The following is a 17,815-nucleotide window of genomic DNA, read 5'->3' as shown; positions in this document are numbered from 1 at the left end:
CCCACCTATAATCTCCAGGCTGAGGCAGGAGAATCACTTGAATCCAGGGGGCGGAGGTTGCAGTGAGATCCTACCACTTCACTCCAGCCTGGGTGAAACTCAAAAAACAAACAAAGTTAATGGGTAAAAAAATGAAAAAATACTCAACAACTCAGAGAAAAGGAAAAAAATTCTTAAACCAGTAATTTTATCAAAATCACAAAAAATTTGAATAGATATTTCTTTAAAGAGAGTTACAGACACAGGTGTGATTTTTTTATTTTTTATTTTTTGAGATGGAGTCTCGCTCTGTCGCCCAGGCTGGAGTGCACTGGCGCGATCTCCACTCACTGCAAGCTCCGCCGCCTCCCGGGTTCACGCCATTCTCCTGCCTCAGCCTCCCTAGAAGCTGGGACTACAGGCGTCCACCACCACGCCCAGCTAATTTTTTTGTATTTTCAGTAGAGACGGGGTTTCACCGTGTTCGCCAGGATGGTCTCAATCTCCTGACCTCGTGATCCGCCTGCCTCGGCCTCCCAAAGTGCTGGGATTACAGGCGTGAGCAACCGTGCCCGGCCCAGGAGTGATTTTTTAAAGGGGTTAAGCAGAATACGTGATTACTGTAATCAATACACAGAATTCTGCAGACTCCCAAAACGAGCCTCCTCAGCATCTGGGTATGCCAGGTTTTGTGCATCTGGTCACGGCTGTTAAACCACTGCTCATGCGTATTTGATTGAACTCAAGAAATGTGTGGTGAGCATTTAGGAAAACTGTCCGTGTATAACATACTTTAGCTATCCCACAGAGTTCTCGGTAATACAGCAGCCTACACCCATATATTTAATACGAAGTCTGTAATTGTTTTAGTTTCATTATATACACAAGAAAGTAAGGAACAGGCTGGATTATTTCGGTAAGGTCAAAGTGAACAAGTTACCAGGAAAAAAACAAAAATAACAAACAAAAACAAAAAACTCTGCTCTAGTATAAATTTGACCTCCTACCATTTATGTGTTCCTTTCACTTGTACAGTCCAATCCTATCCATTTTGATCCACCCATCCTGTCCCATGCCACACAGTTATATGTCATCCATCCGCATCGTTTTCACTAACTGTGCATGATGGAGCACTTCCTGGTACTCCGCATTATATCAGGCACTGTGCTGAAAACAGTGACGACAGAGACACCGTGAGGATTACACCTTCATCTTACCATAAGCCAGGAAATTTCAAGATAATTTACATAAAGTGCATATGCTTTCATAGACTCTTCAGTGAAGACACGTTTTCACAGATCTTTTATGACAGGTTTGTAATTTTAAAGTATGAACCACTAGTAGCAGAACAGAGATCATCTATTTCACTTTTTTTTTTTTTTTGAGACGGAGTCTCACTCTGTTGCCCAGGATGGAGTGCAGTGGCGTGATCTTGGCTCACTGCAAGCTCTGCCTCCCGGGTTCACGCCATTCTCCTGCCTCAGCCTCCCCAGTAGCTGGGACTACAGGCGCCCGCCACCACGCTCGGCTAATTTTTTAAAATATTTTTAGTAGAGATGGGGTTTCACCGTGTTAGCCAGGATAGTCTCGATCTCCTGACCTTGTGATCCACCCACCGCGGCCTCCCAAAGTGCTGAGATTACAGGCATGAGCCACCGCGCCCGGCTGAGATCATCTATTTTACTAAGAATACGCACATAAGGTAAATTATAAAGACATAGTTTTGTTTTTTTTTACCTACCTGTAAACATCGCATCTTGGTTTAACTTCACATATAAAGTGAGTTAATATAATGTCATACAATGCAGAAGCAATATCTAGAATTATATACCATGGTTTAATAATGCAGATTTAACACAATAGCAAAGACTTGGAATCAACCCAAATGTCCATCAGTGACAGACTGGATTAAGAAAATGTGGCACATATATACCATGGAATACTATGCAGCCATAAAAAAGGATGAGTTCGTGTCCTTTGTAGGGACATGGATGCAGCTGGAAACCATCATTCTCAGCAAACTATCGCAAGAACAGAAAACCAAATACCCCATGTTCTCACTCATAGGTGGGAACTGAACAATGAGATCACTTGGACACAGGAAGGGGAGCATCACACACCGGGTCCTATTGTGGGGAGGGGGTAGAGGGGAGGGATAGCATTAGGAGATATACCTAATGTAAATGACGAGTTAATGGGTGCACACCAACATGGCACATGTATACATATGTAACAAACCTGCACGTTGTGCATATGTACCCTAGAACTTAAAGTATAATAAAAAAAAGGAACAAAAAAATAAAAATAATGCAGATTTAAGATAAATAATTACAGTAAGGTACATATATTATCTATCTGTAACATATTTTAAAATAAACCAGAGTTGAGCCATCTAGATTTTAATATCCTGTAAGAAAAACAAAATACATTTCATTTAACTTCATAGTTAAATGAGTATTTTGATAACTAAGATGAATCTTTTGATAACTAAGCAGCTCATGAGTATGTTTCAATAACAGTAAAAATGTAGCAAACACTAGAAACATTTCAAGATAATCATACAGTAGAGGTGTGGGCGAGATCTCTACCATAAGTGACATCATACCTACCGTAGTGTCATTGCTGGTAACATAAACGAGGACATCAGAGGAGTTCCTGCCATTGATGTATCGGTAGCAGTTCCAAACACAGCTAATCAAGTAACCCTGAAAATGAGGAGTGATTATCAGATTTTTAATTTTCAAACTGCAGGTAATTTCGAATACCACACAGATAAAGCCATATTATAAAACTTTTATTAACATAAGCAATAAATACACATATTATAACAGCTCTACTAAACCAAAAGTCCCTGAAAGTACAAATGTTGGGTATAGTCACTTCTTGGCACAATGTGCTACTGAAGCCGTATTCTATTACACCAGTGGGGATGTGGGGGTGGTACTGGGGGAAGGTGGGGGAGGGGAGGGGTTGAGAGTTGAATGAGAAATTTCTAATAGGTATCTGGAAAGAACAAGCACACAATTAACATTTATTGCTCCTAAATTCACAGAACAATCAAATGCATTAACTCATTTATCGCCACATTTTAACTGCTTCTTTGGAAATTTCTTTTACATGATTATCTATGATTTTATTACACAAGTCAATTTCTTTAAAAAAAATTTCATAGCGTATAAATTCATCTCACAGTCAATAAAATTCACTAAAACATTTCCCCTTTATTAATGAAATATCCAAATGAAGATACTTAAAATTAATGTCCAACATAAATACTGCTTAGAAATGAAACATGAGTTCATGGAAGATGTTTAAGCTATGAACTCTCTGCACTTTCATTCCATCATGTGTAACTGGATTAGAATTAAATGATTTCAAAATCCCTTAACATTAAAATTCTTTGATTAAAAGAAGTTTAAACACATCAAGAAACTAGATTGCTAAAATCCAGGAAACACGTCGCTTATGAGAATGTAAAATGGTTGCAGCCACTCTGGAAAAGTCTGGCAGGTCCTCGAAAGGTTAAACAGAGTTACAACATGACCCAGCAATTCCACTCCTATGCTCCTAGGTATTATATAGTATATATATATATATATAATATATACCCAATAAAATGAAAATATACATCCACACAAAAACTTGAATGTTCACAGCAGCATTATTCATAATAGCCAAAAAGTAGAAGCAACCCAAATGTCCCTCTGCTGACGAATGGATAGACAAAATGCGGCCCCATCCAAACAATGTGGTATTAACAACAATAAAAATAATGGGGCCAGGGCCGGGCGCGGCAGCTCACGCCTGTAATCCTAACACTTTGGGAGGCCAAGGCAGGTGGATTGCCTGAGTTTAGGAGTTCGAGAACAGCCTGAGCAACACTGTGAAACTCCATATCTACTAAAATACAAAAAATTAGCTGCGTGTGGCAGCATGCGCCTGTAGTCCCAGTTACTCAGGAGGCTGAGGCAGGAGAATTGCTTGAACCCAGGAGGCGGAGGTTGCAGTGAGTCAAGATTGTGCCACTGCACTCCACCCTGGGTGACAGAGCAAGACTCCATCTCCAAAATAAAAAATAATAATAATGGGACTGGGCACGATGGCTCGCACCTGTAATCCCAGCATTTTGGGAGGCTGAGATGGGTGGATCACTTGAGCCCAAGAGTTTGAGACCAGCCTGGCCAACACGGTGAAACCCCGTCTCCACTAAAAATACAAAAATCAGTCAGACATTGTGACGCATGCCTGTAATCTCGGCTATGTGGGAGGCTGAGGCAGGAGACTCTAGCGAACCTGGGAGGTAGAGGCTGCAGTGAGCCGAGACTGCGTCACTGCACTCCAGCCTGGGTGACAGAGTGAGACTCTGTCTCAAAACAACAAAAAAAAAGAAAACGCACACAACCAAAAAAACATATTGCATGATGATTGCATTTGTATGGAATGCCCAGAATAGGCAGTCTCAAGGGCCTTTGCACGGCCACATGCATTCACCTACTACACATTCCAAAAGGCGAGAAACCTCGACCTGCTGTCTTTAAAAGCCTAGGTACTTCTTTCATTGGCCTTATTTCTTATTTGACACTTCTGCAATATTGAATTAGAACTATTTAGTGGGCCAGGCATGGTGGCTCACGCCTGTAATGCCAGCACTTTGGGAGGCCGAGGTGGGTGGATCACGAGGTCAGGAGATCGAGATCATCTTGGCTCACATGGTGAAACTCTACTAAAAATACAAAAAATTAGCCGGGCGTGGTGGTGAGCACCTACGGTCCCAGCTACTCGGGAGGTTCAAGCAGGAGAATGGAGTTAACCCAGAGGCGGAGCTTGCAGTGAGCCAAGACTGCATCACTGCACTCCACCTTGGGCGACAGCGAGACTGTCTCAAAAAAAAAAAAAAAAAAAAAGAACTATTTAGTGTATTTCCCAAATTAACTTGCACTGATAGATTCTTCCCATCATCTATCTGCAGAGCTAGGGGTTAAGCACTGCTTCCTTTTCTCTCTCAGGGCAGAGCAAAGCTGACAAGTGTCTTGTTTTGGGGCTTCAAAGAATCGTTGTGGTGATAACACTTATCACAGAGTAGGAGTAAATTTTGGTGATGAGAGGCACTAATCCAGTGAACCAGTATATAAAACCAAAACATGCATACTCCTATTAATCTATACTAACAATTACTGAGTCTTGGTTACACGAGGTGGCTCATGCCTATAATCCCAGCACTTTGGGAGGAGGAGGCAGATGGATCACTTGAGCCCAGGAGTTCCAGACCAGCCTGGGTGACATAGCGAAACCTCATCTCTAATAAAAATGGAAAAATTCGCCAGGTGTGGTGGTGTGTGCCTACAGTACCAGCTACTACTGGCCAGGCGGGAGGATCACCAGAGCCTGGGACACAGAGGTGGCAGTGAGGTAAGATCACACCAGGCCACTTCTCTCCAGCCTGGGCCACAGAACAAGACCCTGTCTTGAAAAAAATAAAAATAAAAATAAAAACTAATAATTATGGAGTCTCTAGGTGCCAACGCATCAGTTTAGTGCTGGGAGGGATAATGAAGGCACTGGCCAGGGCCCACTGGCTCACACTTATAATCCCAACACTGGGGGAGGCTGAGGCAGGAGAATTACTTGAGCCCAAAAGTTTGAGACCAGCCTGGGCAACATAGTAAGACCCCCTCATCTATAAAAAAAATTATATAATATATATAATAAAAATATATAAAATAAAATTTTATCACACACACGCATATACATTTCTCCCATGTTAGAGACATTGATGTGAACAATTAGTATGGCCCCATTTATGAGACAATATTTGTGTTTTGCAATTTATAAAAGCACCTTAGGGCAAGGATTTTTCTTATTCACTACCAAACCACAGTACTAGAACAGAATCTGCCACATGAGAGCTTCTCAATAAATATTTGCTGAATAAATGAAGCACCTTCCATTATCTCAGTCATGCTGCAGAATGTTTTATTAATTACCACTATTTAGTAAATAAAGAAACCAAGGCTCTGACCACAAAGCTAAAGGTAGTATTGACAACATTTAAAAATAAGTAAAAGGTGTGGTGGCTCACATCTGTAATTCCAGCACTTTGGGAGGCCGAAGTGGGAAGATCACAAAGTCAGGAGATTGAGACCATCCTGGCTAAATGATGAAACTCTGTCTCTACTAAAAACACAAAAAATTAGCCAGGCGTGATGGCACACGCCTGTAGTCCCAACTACTAGGGAGGCTGAGGCAGGAGAATCACTTGAACCAGGGAGGCGGAGCTTGCAGTGAGCCGGGATGGTGCCACTGCACTCCAGCTTGGGCGACAGAGCGACACTTTGTCTCAAAAAAAATAAATAAATAACTAAAAAATAACTAAAAGAGTATAACTAAATGCTTAAGGGGATGGGCACCCAATTTTCCATGATGTGATTATTCTGCACTGTACCAAAATATCTCATATACCCCATAAATACACATACTTACTATGTACCCACAAACATTTTTAAAAAATTAAGTGCATTCAAAAATATCTTTTAATATCTGTATAAATACATCAACCAGTATTGCATTTTATTCTGCTATGGTTTTGCTAATTTAGACTACATGACTAGTAATGATGAACATGGTTGTGCCTTTAAAAATAAATAAATAAATAAAATAAAATAGAAGTCATACTGACAGAAGCCAACCCTAGGTCCTCTGACTCAAAATTGTGATGTGGGCATTTCAAATAAGTACTAGTGAAAATGTTTAAAAGATTTAAAAAGCCTTTTTAAAGATAATTGGGAGGTTCTAGCTTCCGAGTTTCTGGTAATGGCAGAGTTACCTTGGTCAGACTAACCTTCCTGCAGGTAAGATTTATAAAATCTAGAAAAATTACTCACGCACAAATTTTAAGTCATGGGAGAGTAACCAAAAACATGCAGAAGTCAAAAGGGAGTCTACCCTTCAAAGACAAACTACAATGAGTGAGATGTGAGTCTGTGGCCTTTCACCAGGGGGCACTGCCAGCTCTGCCTGCAGCCTGGATGGTAGGCAGCTCTAGCCTCAAGGGCTTGGGGGTCAAATAGCAGCCAAGAAGCTAGAACGGAGGAGCTGGAGCTGCAAGGCAGTAAGGACCAACATCTGTGTGTAAAATTCACTCACATCCTTAACTACTGAATGACACCCGAAATCATGTGTTTTATGATGGAAATTTAGACTCAATTGATTTTCTTTCATTATTGTATGTATGTATGTATGTATGTTGGCAGAAGAGCTGAGGCAAGGCTTGCTTGTCTGACATAACGTAAAAGAGTCTTGGAACATGTTCTGAGTCCAGGGTCTAAAACCCCTTGTGGCCCATGGAACACCAAATTGTGCCAAAGGGTGGAAAGCTGCCCTGTCACACTACAATCTAAGTCCAGGGCATAAAACCCCTTGTGGCTTGGACAGAACCCAGGGCTCAGGGCATAAAACCCCTTGTAGCCTCTGGAATGTGTCCAGACTCACTGGCCCCTTGCTCCTTGCTCTCCAAAGATCATAAATTGATTGTATCTCGAATTAGAAGAACCTGTTCTCCCTTATCTCAAGTACCAGAGCATATGTTAAACCATCACAGCTATGCCTGATGCACCGCTACCTTTCTATTCTCACGTCCTCACCTGTCTACCCCCATATCCGCACGTCCTCACTACCTGCTTCTTTGTTTGATTACCAATAGTGTGGGCTCCCAGAGCTCGGGGCCTTCGCAGCCTCCAAACTGGCATTGGACCCCTGGACCCACCCTATGTACTCTTAACTTGTCTCATTCCTTTGACTCCGCCAGACTTCGCAGACCTGGTGTTGAACCTGACCAACCCAACATTTCATTTTTTTTTTTTTTTTGAGATAGAGTCTCGCTCTGTCACCCAGGTTGGAGTACAGTGGCACGATCTCAGCTCACTGCAAGCTCTGCCTCCTGGGTTCGCACCATTCTCCTGCGGATCACGAAGTCAGGAGATCGAGACCATCCTGGCTAACATGGTGAAACCCCATCTCTATTAAAAATACAAAAAAATTAGCCGGGCTTGGTGGTGGGCGCCTGTGGTCCCAGCTACTGGGGAGACTGAGGAAGGAGAATGTCATGAACCCGGGAGGCGAAGCTTGCAGTGAGCCAAGGTTGCGCCACTGTACTCCAGCCTGGGCAACAGAGTGAGACTCTGTCTCAAAAAATAAAAAATACAAAACAAAAAAATAAAGAAATTTATCTTGAGATAAATGCATAAATATAAGGATGTACTTAACAGGGTTGCAGTGAATATATTTAAGTGAAATGTCTCAATGTTCAACAACAGGTAATTTATTAAATAATGATATTCGTATAATGGATTGAGATAGAACAATATTCAGAAAATACTACACTTTTAGCAAAAAATTACAAAAGAATATTCACTACACAGACCTTGTAACAGACCTTGCAGTATTATATACTATGTAATGTATAACATTATGTTAACTTATCTCTGTCCAAATATATTTTGGACTCCTTGATCAAACTGTGGAATTTTGGTTAGTGTTTACCTCTAATACAGACAGCATAGGAATTGTAATCTTAGGAAATCAAAAAGCAATTTGGATGTCCAAAGAAAGACAAACTGACCAAAGTTTGTTTACTTCTTTGGCATTCAGGAATACACTTAATATTTTTAGACTATAAGTAAAATCTTCATGCTTACCTTAAAAGTCAAGATAATGCTAATAAATAGAAGAATAATAAGGACCAAACAGGTAGGATTCACTGACATGACATCATCTCTGTAGGGAAAATTAGGAGGCTGCAAAAGAAAAGGGCCTCATTAGTAAATCTCATTAATCATTCCAGACAGTATTCCTTGGGCACCAATTCAGACATGCTTATCAGAAAGCAACTGATTAAAGCAGACAGCTATTATTTAGGATGAATACAAAATTTCTAGCCTGACTCTGCCCTCCTACCATATAAAAGAAGTCAGTGATCTGTATGCAGGGACATTTTGTATATCCAGGGATCTCTGAAATTTGGATTCTCTGCAAGTTCTGAACCATTCCTTTTTTTTTTTAAACGGAGTTTCTCCCTGTCGCCCAGCTCAGCTACTTGGGAGGCTGGGGTGAGCAAATCACTTGAGCCCTGGTGCGGGAGGTTGCAGTGAGCCGAGATCATGCCACTGCACTCCAGCCACCTGGGCAACAGAGCCAGACTATGTCTCAAAAAAAAAAGTTCTGAACCATTCTAAAGGGCATATGCAGGGCAAGGAACAGAAACCTACTAAAATGATGGCTTCTTTACAAAGAGCATTTGTGTTGATGGTACTTCTCCCAAAACAGCATATTCTCTTATACTAATAAGTACTTCCAGGGCAGGGCAAAATAAGCACTACTATCCACAATGCTTAACAACCAGGTCAAAGGGAACCTTCTCAGGAGGATCAAAGTCGGTTACTATGGTTAGAGGGAGTTGCTGGACTTTCCCCACAAAACACTCACACAGCAAGGATCAACGCCTACATCACTGGCCTAGGCAAGTGAATGGGAAGGAGGCCTACTGTGCTATCTCATCTTTTATCTCTTCTTCACTGTTCAACACTATGTGTTTGGATTCCTCATGAACAATATTCTGAAACAAAGTTGTTTCCAATGTTGAGGAAGAACATGGAGAAGGCCCATGACTCATGTGCTTGGCTCCTGCTCACCAGGGTGAACACCACCTAATGGTTTTCAGTCTCCTTTCACTTGGGACAAAATATCTAAGAAATAAAATCGTCATTCTTTGTGATCAGATCATGCAACTTTATTCTTTAATAAAATAACTTGGCTAAGCACACTGGCTCGCGCCTGTAATTTCAGCACTTTGGGAGGCTGCGACAGGCAGATTGCTTGAGTACAGGTGTTTGAGACCAGCCTGGACAACATAGTCAAACCCCATCTCTACTAAAAATACAAATTTAGTTGGGCATGGTGGTGCATGTCTATAGTTCAAACTACTTGGGAGGCTGAGCTGGGAGCATGACTTGAGCCCAGAACATTGAGGTTGCAAGCCGGGCATGGTGGCTCATGCTTGTAATCTTAGCACTTTGGGAGGTCAAGGCGGGTGGATCACCTGAGGTCAGGAGTTCGAGACCAGCCTAGACAACATGGCAAAACCCCACCTCTACTAAAAAAATACAAAAATTAACCGGGCATGGTATTGGGCGCCTATATTCCCAGCACTCTGGGAGGCCGATGAGGGTGGATCCCCTGAGGCTAAAAGTTTGAGACCAGCCTGGAAAAGATGGTGAAACCCCATCTCTACTAAAAATACAAAAAATTAGCCAGGCATGGTAGTGGGTGCCTGTAATCCCAGCTACTCAGGAGAATGAGGCAGGAGAATGGCTTGAATCCAGGGAGGCGGAGGTTGCAAAGAGCTGAGATCGCACCACTGCACTCCAGCCTGGATGACAGAGTAAGACTCTGTCTCAAAACAAACAAACAAACAAACAAACAAACAAAAAAATTGGCCTGGTACAGTGAGTCAGACCTATAATGCCAGCACTTTGGGAGGCCAATGCTGGAGGATCACTTGAGTCCAGGAGTTTGAGACAAATCCGGGCAACGTGGTGAAACTCCCATCTCTACAAAAGATGCAAAAAGAAAAATTAGGTGGGCATGGTGGTGCATGCCTGTAGTGCCAGCTACTCAAGAGGTTGAGATGGGAGGATCACGTGAGACTGGGAGGTCAACGCTGCAGTGAGCCATAATCACGCCACTGCACTCCAGCCTGGGTGACAGAGACCCTGTCTCAAAAATAAAGTTATTCCAACCTCATAACCATTATAAGCTTCTTAATACCCTGCCACAAATATTCACTCATATGGTCAAAAGGACGTTTAACCATAAACTAGTCCCAAAATGATGCTTGAGAAAGGGATTCTATGGTCAAACAAATTTGGGAGCTAGTATAGAGAAGAGTTCCACTTTCTTTTGATTTTTCTTTTTTTTTAGACGAGGCCTCACTCTATTGCCCAGGCTGGAGTGCAGGGGTGTGATCTTGGCTCACCGCAGCCTCTACCTCCCACGTTCAAGCAATTCTCCTGCCTCAGCCTCCCGAGTAGCTAGGGTCACAGGCGTGTGCCACCTTTCCCAGCTAATTATTTTGTTTTTGAGCAGAGTTTCACTTTCAATACACTAGCAGAGGCAAAAAGCTATCCTTTGTTGATTACTGAGGAAACTACATTTTACCAAATAAAACTATTAGTAACTGGACTATAATTTAAGTAGGCACATCAAACACCACCATCACTGCCACCAATCACAATCCCGGCCCTCAAAACTTTCTTATCAGGCCAGACACAGTGGCTCACACCTGTAATCCCAGCACTTTGGGAGGCCGAGATGGGTGGATCGCCTGAAGTCAGGAGTTCGAGACCAGCCTGACCCACACAGTGAAGCCCCATCTCTACTAAAAATACAAAATTAGCCAGGTATGTTGGTGCATGCCTATAATCCCAGCTAGCTGGGAGGCTGAGACCCTGGAGGCAGAGGTTGCAGTGAGCCAAGATCACATCATTGCACTCCAGCCTGGGCAACAAGAGCAAGACTCTATCTCAAAAAAAAAAAAAAAAAAAAAAAAATTCTTATTGGTATTTCAGCTGCAAGCTAAAAATCCTGAAATTAATGTCTGTGTATCTCTATAACTACATCCCTTAACCAGCTTCCCTAATGAAAAGAATTAATGAAAAGGAGCAGTAAGAGGTTCACATACCAGTTGCCGTATGTATTCCTGAATGGAGTTTGGATAAACAAGCACAGTGATTGCAACCAAGGTGTTCAGGGCAAAATCAAAGATCTGGTAACAGAAGAATGGGATGATCCAGGCTGCGCGTTGCTAAACAGAACAGAAAATAGAAAGTTAAATGTGTTCAATATTATAAAACAATACTTTGTTAAATTCAAATAAATATTTTATTAATCTGAAAGGAAATGGAAAAATTGGACTTCATTAACCCATGTCATCATGGAAACTGGTATGCTAAAAATAAGCAGTCAACAAAGAAGCTTCAGTGAACATTTCCAGGGCTGGCTATGTGTGGTGGCTCACACCTGTAATCCCAGCATTTTGGGAGGCTGAGGTGGGTGGATCACTTGAGGTCAGGAGTTTGAGACTAGCCTGCCCAACATGGTGAAATCACATCTCTACTAAAAAATACCAAAATCAGCAAAGTATGGTGGTGCACACCCATAGTCCCAGCTACTCTGGAGGCTGAGGTGGAAGAATCACTTGAATTTGGGAGGCGGAGATTGCAGTAAGCTAAGATCACACCACTCTATTACAACCTGTGTGACAGGGTGAGATCCTGTCTTCCCAAAAAAAAAAAAAAAAAAAATTTCCAGGACTATAATATTGGTTTTCCTAGTACCACATAATACAAACGAGAGATTTAAACAGAGATTCTTAACCGAAAACTGGAAAGTCACTTCTCACTTACTATAGACTTTAGCAGCACAGATTACACATGTAAGAGACCAAGGAAAAGGCCAGCATTTTACTGCAAGCTGCTTACCTTGTACGCTCCGTAAGTAGCCATAGCACATATCAGAATCATGAGAAGAGAAATCGCAATGGCAATGCACATGTCTGCCAAAAGATTAAAAAGAAATTTTTTTTAAAAAGACAAATCAGTAGTGGATCCACTGTTTGAACACGTTCAGTCTCTTCTCAAAGGCATTTTGTAAATAAACTAGTATAAAGTTACTAAGAACTTTATACTAAGAGATTACTCTAAATAGAAAAAGGGATATTGGTTTACAGATTTTTTAAATGTTTGTTCTTCTGGTCCACTGGATTATATAAATCATGAATTAGGTATTATTTTATAGATATATAGGTGTCTAACTTCTATTTTATAAACTCATGTGTGCCTCAAAGCTCTAATGAAAGTCTTCATAGCTTTCCATCTTATTTAAAATAAAACCTCCACTTCTTATCAAGGCCTTGATGTTCCTCTTTATTCCAGAGCATGTCTACCTCTCTAATCTTGCCTCACCTTGTCCCACTCTCTTGCTCGCTATAAGACAGCCATACCATCCGGTTCATTCTATTTTGCTTTATCCTTTTTTTTTTTTTTTTTTTTTTGAGACAGAGTCTCACTCCATCGCCTGGGCTGGAAAGCAGTGGCACAATATTGGCTCAAGGTAAACTCCACATCCCAGGCTCAAGCGAGTCTCCCACCTCAGCCCCCTAAGTAGCTGAGACTACGGGTGTGCTCCACCATGCCCAGCTAATTCTTTATAACTTTCAGTAGAGACAGAGGTTTCACCATGTTGGCCAGGCTGGTCTCGAACTCCTGACTTCAAGTGATCTGCCAGCCTCGGCCTCCCAAAGTTCTGGGATTACAAGCACGAGCCACCCTGCCCGGCTTTCAACTTCTTTTTTTCTTTAGTCAATCTCTGGTAAATAAGGGGTCTTGTTTGGTCTCCCAAGCTGGAGTTGCAGTGGTGCGATCATGGCTCATTGCAGTTTCAATTGCCTGAGCACTGTCACTATGGGATTACAGGCACAGGCCACTGCATCCAGCCAAAAATTTCTTAAACCAATTTGGCAGGTATACAAGTGCTTGTAGCACCATGATTGGCTACAGGTAATAAATATTTTATAAATATTCTTTTATACCTACTCAATATTTAATAAGAAATAATTTTAGTGGCCGGGCGCGGTGGCTCAAGCCTGTAATCCCAGCACTTTGGGAGGCCGAGACAGGCGGATCACAAGGTCAGGAGATCGAGACCATCCTGGCTAACAAGGTGAAACCCCGTCCCTACTAAAAAATACAAAAAACTAGCCAGGCGAGGTGGCAGGCATCTGTAGTCCCAGCTACTTGGGAGGCTGAGGCAGGAGAATGGCATAAACCCGGGAGGCGGAGCTTGCAGTGAGCTGAGATCCAGCCACTGCACCCCAGCCTGGGTGACAGAGCGAGACTCCGTCTCAAAAAAAAAAAAAAAAATAATAATAATAATAATAATCATTTTACAAAAATGAAATCCAAACTATTGGTTTTTTAAAACTGCTTTTCCTAAATCTGGCAGAACAAATTATTGTTAATGAGAAAAATAATGTTGGTTTTCATTATACATGCAACTTCTCTAAAAGCTTTGAATTTTTTCAACATAGAGATCTAGAGGGGAAAAAAATAATACTCATAGTAAATCTCTGCTAAATTGTAAATCACATCCTGAATTGAAAAACATTAAAATGTAAACAACAACAACAATAAAATGCATCAGAGAAGCAGCCGGTGAGGAAAAGAGCACGAAAGGAGGAATACTGGACACCAGAGCTGACCTAGTTCCTGCTCAGCCAGTGACAAACAGGACCTCAACGGATCCAAGGGATTCTGTAGGCTTAATGTATCTGTAATGTCAACTTGACTAGATTGAAGGATGCAAAATATTGTTCCTGGGTGTGCCCGTGAAGGCGTTGCCAAAGGAGATTAACATTTGAGTCAGTGGACTGGGAAATGCAGATCCAACCTCAATCTGGGTGGGTACCATCTAATCAGCTGCCAGACCAGCTAGAATAAAGTAGGCAGGAGAAAATGGAAGAGCAGACTTGCTGAGTCTTCTGGCTTCCATCTTTCTCCTGTGCTGGATGCTTCCTGCCCTCGAACATCAGACGCCAAATTCTTCAGCTTTCGTACTCTTAGACTTACACCAGGGGTTTTTCCAGGGGTTCTTGGGCCACTAGCCACAAACTGAAGGCTGCACTGTCAGCATCCCTACTTTTGAGGTTTTGGGACTCAGAATGATCCATCACTGGCTTCCTTGCTCCTCAACTTGCAGATGGCCTATTATGCGACTTCACCTTGTGATCATATAAGTCAATAAACTCCCTTAAATATATCCCATTAGTTCTGTCCCTCTAGGGAACCCTGGCTAATATAGCATCCTGAGATTTCAGTAAGACATTAGGAGAGCTTTTTATAGTATTCTTGTAGGCAAAGTAGGGAAATGTACAGTTTGGTTAGGTGGAACATCAAGATAAGTAGTGGAGTGGCTCTACCAGCTGGCTTCTGGTGCTATTCCAAAACCATTCTTTAACACCCCGTTCTCTGCCCCAGGCAGTGATCTGTTTGGGCTATCAACATACAGCTCTTTTGCCCTCCGCCCTCTGGTGAGGGAATGAGATCACAAGGAGGGAAGAGAGTGAGGGTGCCTCCCACTCCGAGGTTGTCTCGGTTGGTGGTAGTCCTAGTCCAAATGTTACTGCTCCTCACAAAGAGGTTAAATCTAGGTGACTCTCGCATTCCCAGCTCCAGTAACCATGGCCTTCCATCCATTCTTCAACTCTAGAGAAGAAGAGTAAAATGGCTAGCCTAAATGATCCAAGTGACTTCACCAACTCTAGTGGTCTTCTCATACATACAAAGGTGTACCTTTGCACAAAGTCTCCTTGAAAATAAACATCCAGTACGGGCGCAGTGGCTCACGCCTGTAATCCCAGCACTGTGGGAGGCCGAGGCGGGTGGATCACTTGAGGTCAGGAGTTCAAGAACAGCCTGTCCAACATGGTGAAACCCTGTCTCTACTAAAAATACAAAAATTAGCTGGGCATGGTAGTGCTCACCTGTAATCCTAGCTACTCGGGAGACCAAGGCAGGAGAATCACTTGAACCTGAGAGGTGGAGGTTGCAGTGAGCCGAGATGGCGCCACTGTACTCCAGCCTGGGGTGACAAAGTGAGACTGCAACTCAAAAAAAAAAAAAAAAAAAAAAAATCCAAGTAATTACTTGATTTATCCTTTAAAAGAAAAAAAAGTCAAGATGTAACTTTTTTTGAAAGGATAGGAGGGCGGATGGATGAAAAGAAAGAGACAGGCCGGGCACGGTGGCTCACTCCTGCAATCCCAGGACTTTTGGAGGCCAAGGTGGGAGGATCGGATACCGCTTAAGCCCAGGAGTTCAAGACCAACTTGGGCAACATGGTGAAACCCGTCTCTACTAAAAATACAAAAATTAGCCAGGCGTGGTGGTGCGCACCTATGGTCCCAGCCACTCAGGAGGCTGAGGTGGGAGAATTGCTTGAGCCCAGGAGGTAGAGGTGGCAGTGAGCCGAGATTGTGCCACTGCACTCCAGCCTGGGCGACAGAGCAAGACCCTGTCTCAAAAAATAAAATACAAAAGTAAAGAAAATAAAGGGCCAGGATGGTTTCCCTGGCTCAGCTTCCCCTGCTGCTGTAGTTCTATTTCCTCAAGGCTGTCAGGATCTTTGCCCACAAGCCGGCAAGCTGTGCAGACTGCCAAGTGAGTTTGGGGCGTGTGACGAGAGGGCACGTAGGCAGCCAAGGGCCCTTTCCAAATGCCAGAGTGAGGTGAGCCTTAGTTTGTGACGCTGAGAGTCATCAAGAAAGCTAGCCCTCCTCAGCCTCATCAATCTTTTTTGTTGCTGTTTCCTATTTCTCAGATTTTATTATCAAAACTTTCAAATATGCACATACATATATAAGCATACACACATTACAATTAATTCTCATTACCCATTTTGCTTACATTGTTTCATCTCTGATTGCTTCATTTTTGCCCATTCTGCCACTGGAAATCTGGATTGTTTCCAACTTTTGGCTATTACAAATAAAGTTACTATGACCGTTTTTACACATGGCTGACGATGGATTTATGAAGCACCCGTTTCCCTAGGGTATATATGTAGGACTGGGTTGTGTAGCACTCACTTCTGGAGTGTACACATATCAAGGAGTGGAATGCAGGGCCATAGGGTAGATGTATATTTAGCTTCAGTTTTCCAAAGTGGTTGGCATGATTTACATTCCCAGCCGTGATTTGAGAGTTTCGGCTGTTCGGCATCGATACCAATAGGTGGTATTGTTAACTGTGTTAATGTTGGTCATTTTGAAGGGGCACGGTAATTTAACACTGTAGTTGTAATTTGCAATTCCTATAACTTATAATGTGGAGAATATTCTCTTATGGATATCTTCTTTTGTGAGGTGTCTTTCTCCCAGATTTCACCCAGAACCATTTATTGAAAAGACCATCCTTTCTCCGTATAAATGTAGGGGTCTTTAGCCTAAACCAGGTGACTGTACATATAAATAGCCATCATTTCTTGACAACTTATCTGGCCATTTCTTTCTTCAGGCTAAGTTTGTCTGCCCAGTGAAGAAAGTTAAGTTTGACTAGAAAGACAAATCTACCACAAAATTAATTAGAAATTCATATGGATGAACTGCTGTTTTACATTATGCATAGCAGGGACACTTGCTGTTATAATTCTTTGCCAAACAAAATTTCACAAATAAAATTCCATGAAGTCTACCTCTACTCAAGGCTATGAGTGTGTAACACAATATGCCACACATACATGCTTTTCAAACATTACTCTTTGAGCTTCTAACTCAGTGGATTGAACTCCTTTTTCTTTAACTTTTTATTTTGAAGTCATTTTAGACATATAGGAAAGTCACAAACACAGCAGAAGTCACGTATACCCTTCACCCTGCTTCCCCTATTAACAATTTACCTAGCTCTAGCATAACTACCAAAACCAGGAAATTAACATTGGTACAATACTGTTAATTAAACTGTACAACTAATTGGAATTTTACCTGTTCCCCTTCAATGTCCTTTTTCTTTTCCAGAATCTAATCCAGGATCCCACAGTGCATTTAATTGTGTCTCCTCCAATCTATGACAGTTCCACATCCTTTCCCAGTATAGTCAATTTTTATAACATTGAAAAAACTGAGGGCAGGTAGAGTGGCTCATGCCTGTAATCCCAGCACTTTGGGAAGTCGAGAACGACAAACTGAGCTCAGGAGTTTTGACACCAGCCTGGGCAACATGACAAAACC

At 42.1% G+C, this 17,815-nt stretch overlaps 1 protein-coding gene across 1 annotated transcript in view; it reads right to left on the bottom strand.

Annotated features, from left to right (window-relative positions):
- The window catches only part of LAPTM4B (lysosomal protein transmembrane 4 beta), a 76,336-nt gene that overhangs the window by 25,358 nt on the left and 33,163 nt on the right, over positions 1-17,815 (bottom strand). Inside the window, 4 exon segments of the mRNA XM_008001167.3 lie at positions 2,589-2,684; positions 8,673-8,771; positions 11,714-11,836; positions 12,513-12,586. Coding sequence (XP_007999358.3) covers positions 2,589-2,684; positions 8,673-8,771; positions 11,714-11,836; positions 12,513-12,586 — 392 coding nt within the window.

The sequence above is a fragment of the Chlorocebus sabaeus genome, chromosome 8 (assembly GCF_047675955.1).
Source record: "Chlorocebus sabaeus isolate Y175 chromosome 8, mChlSab1.0.hap1, whole genome shotgun sequence".
Lineage (NCBI taxonomy): Eukaryota > Metazoa > Chordata > Mammalia > Primates > Cercopithecidae > Chlorocebus > Chlorocebus sabaeus.
Note: the sequence above shows the minus strand (reverse complement) of the source record. Positions and strands in the feature narration are given on the sequence as shown.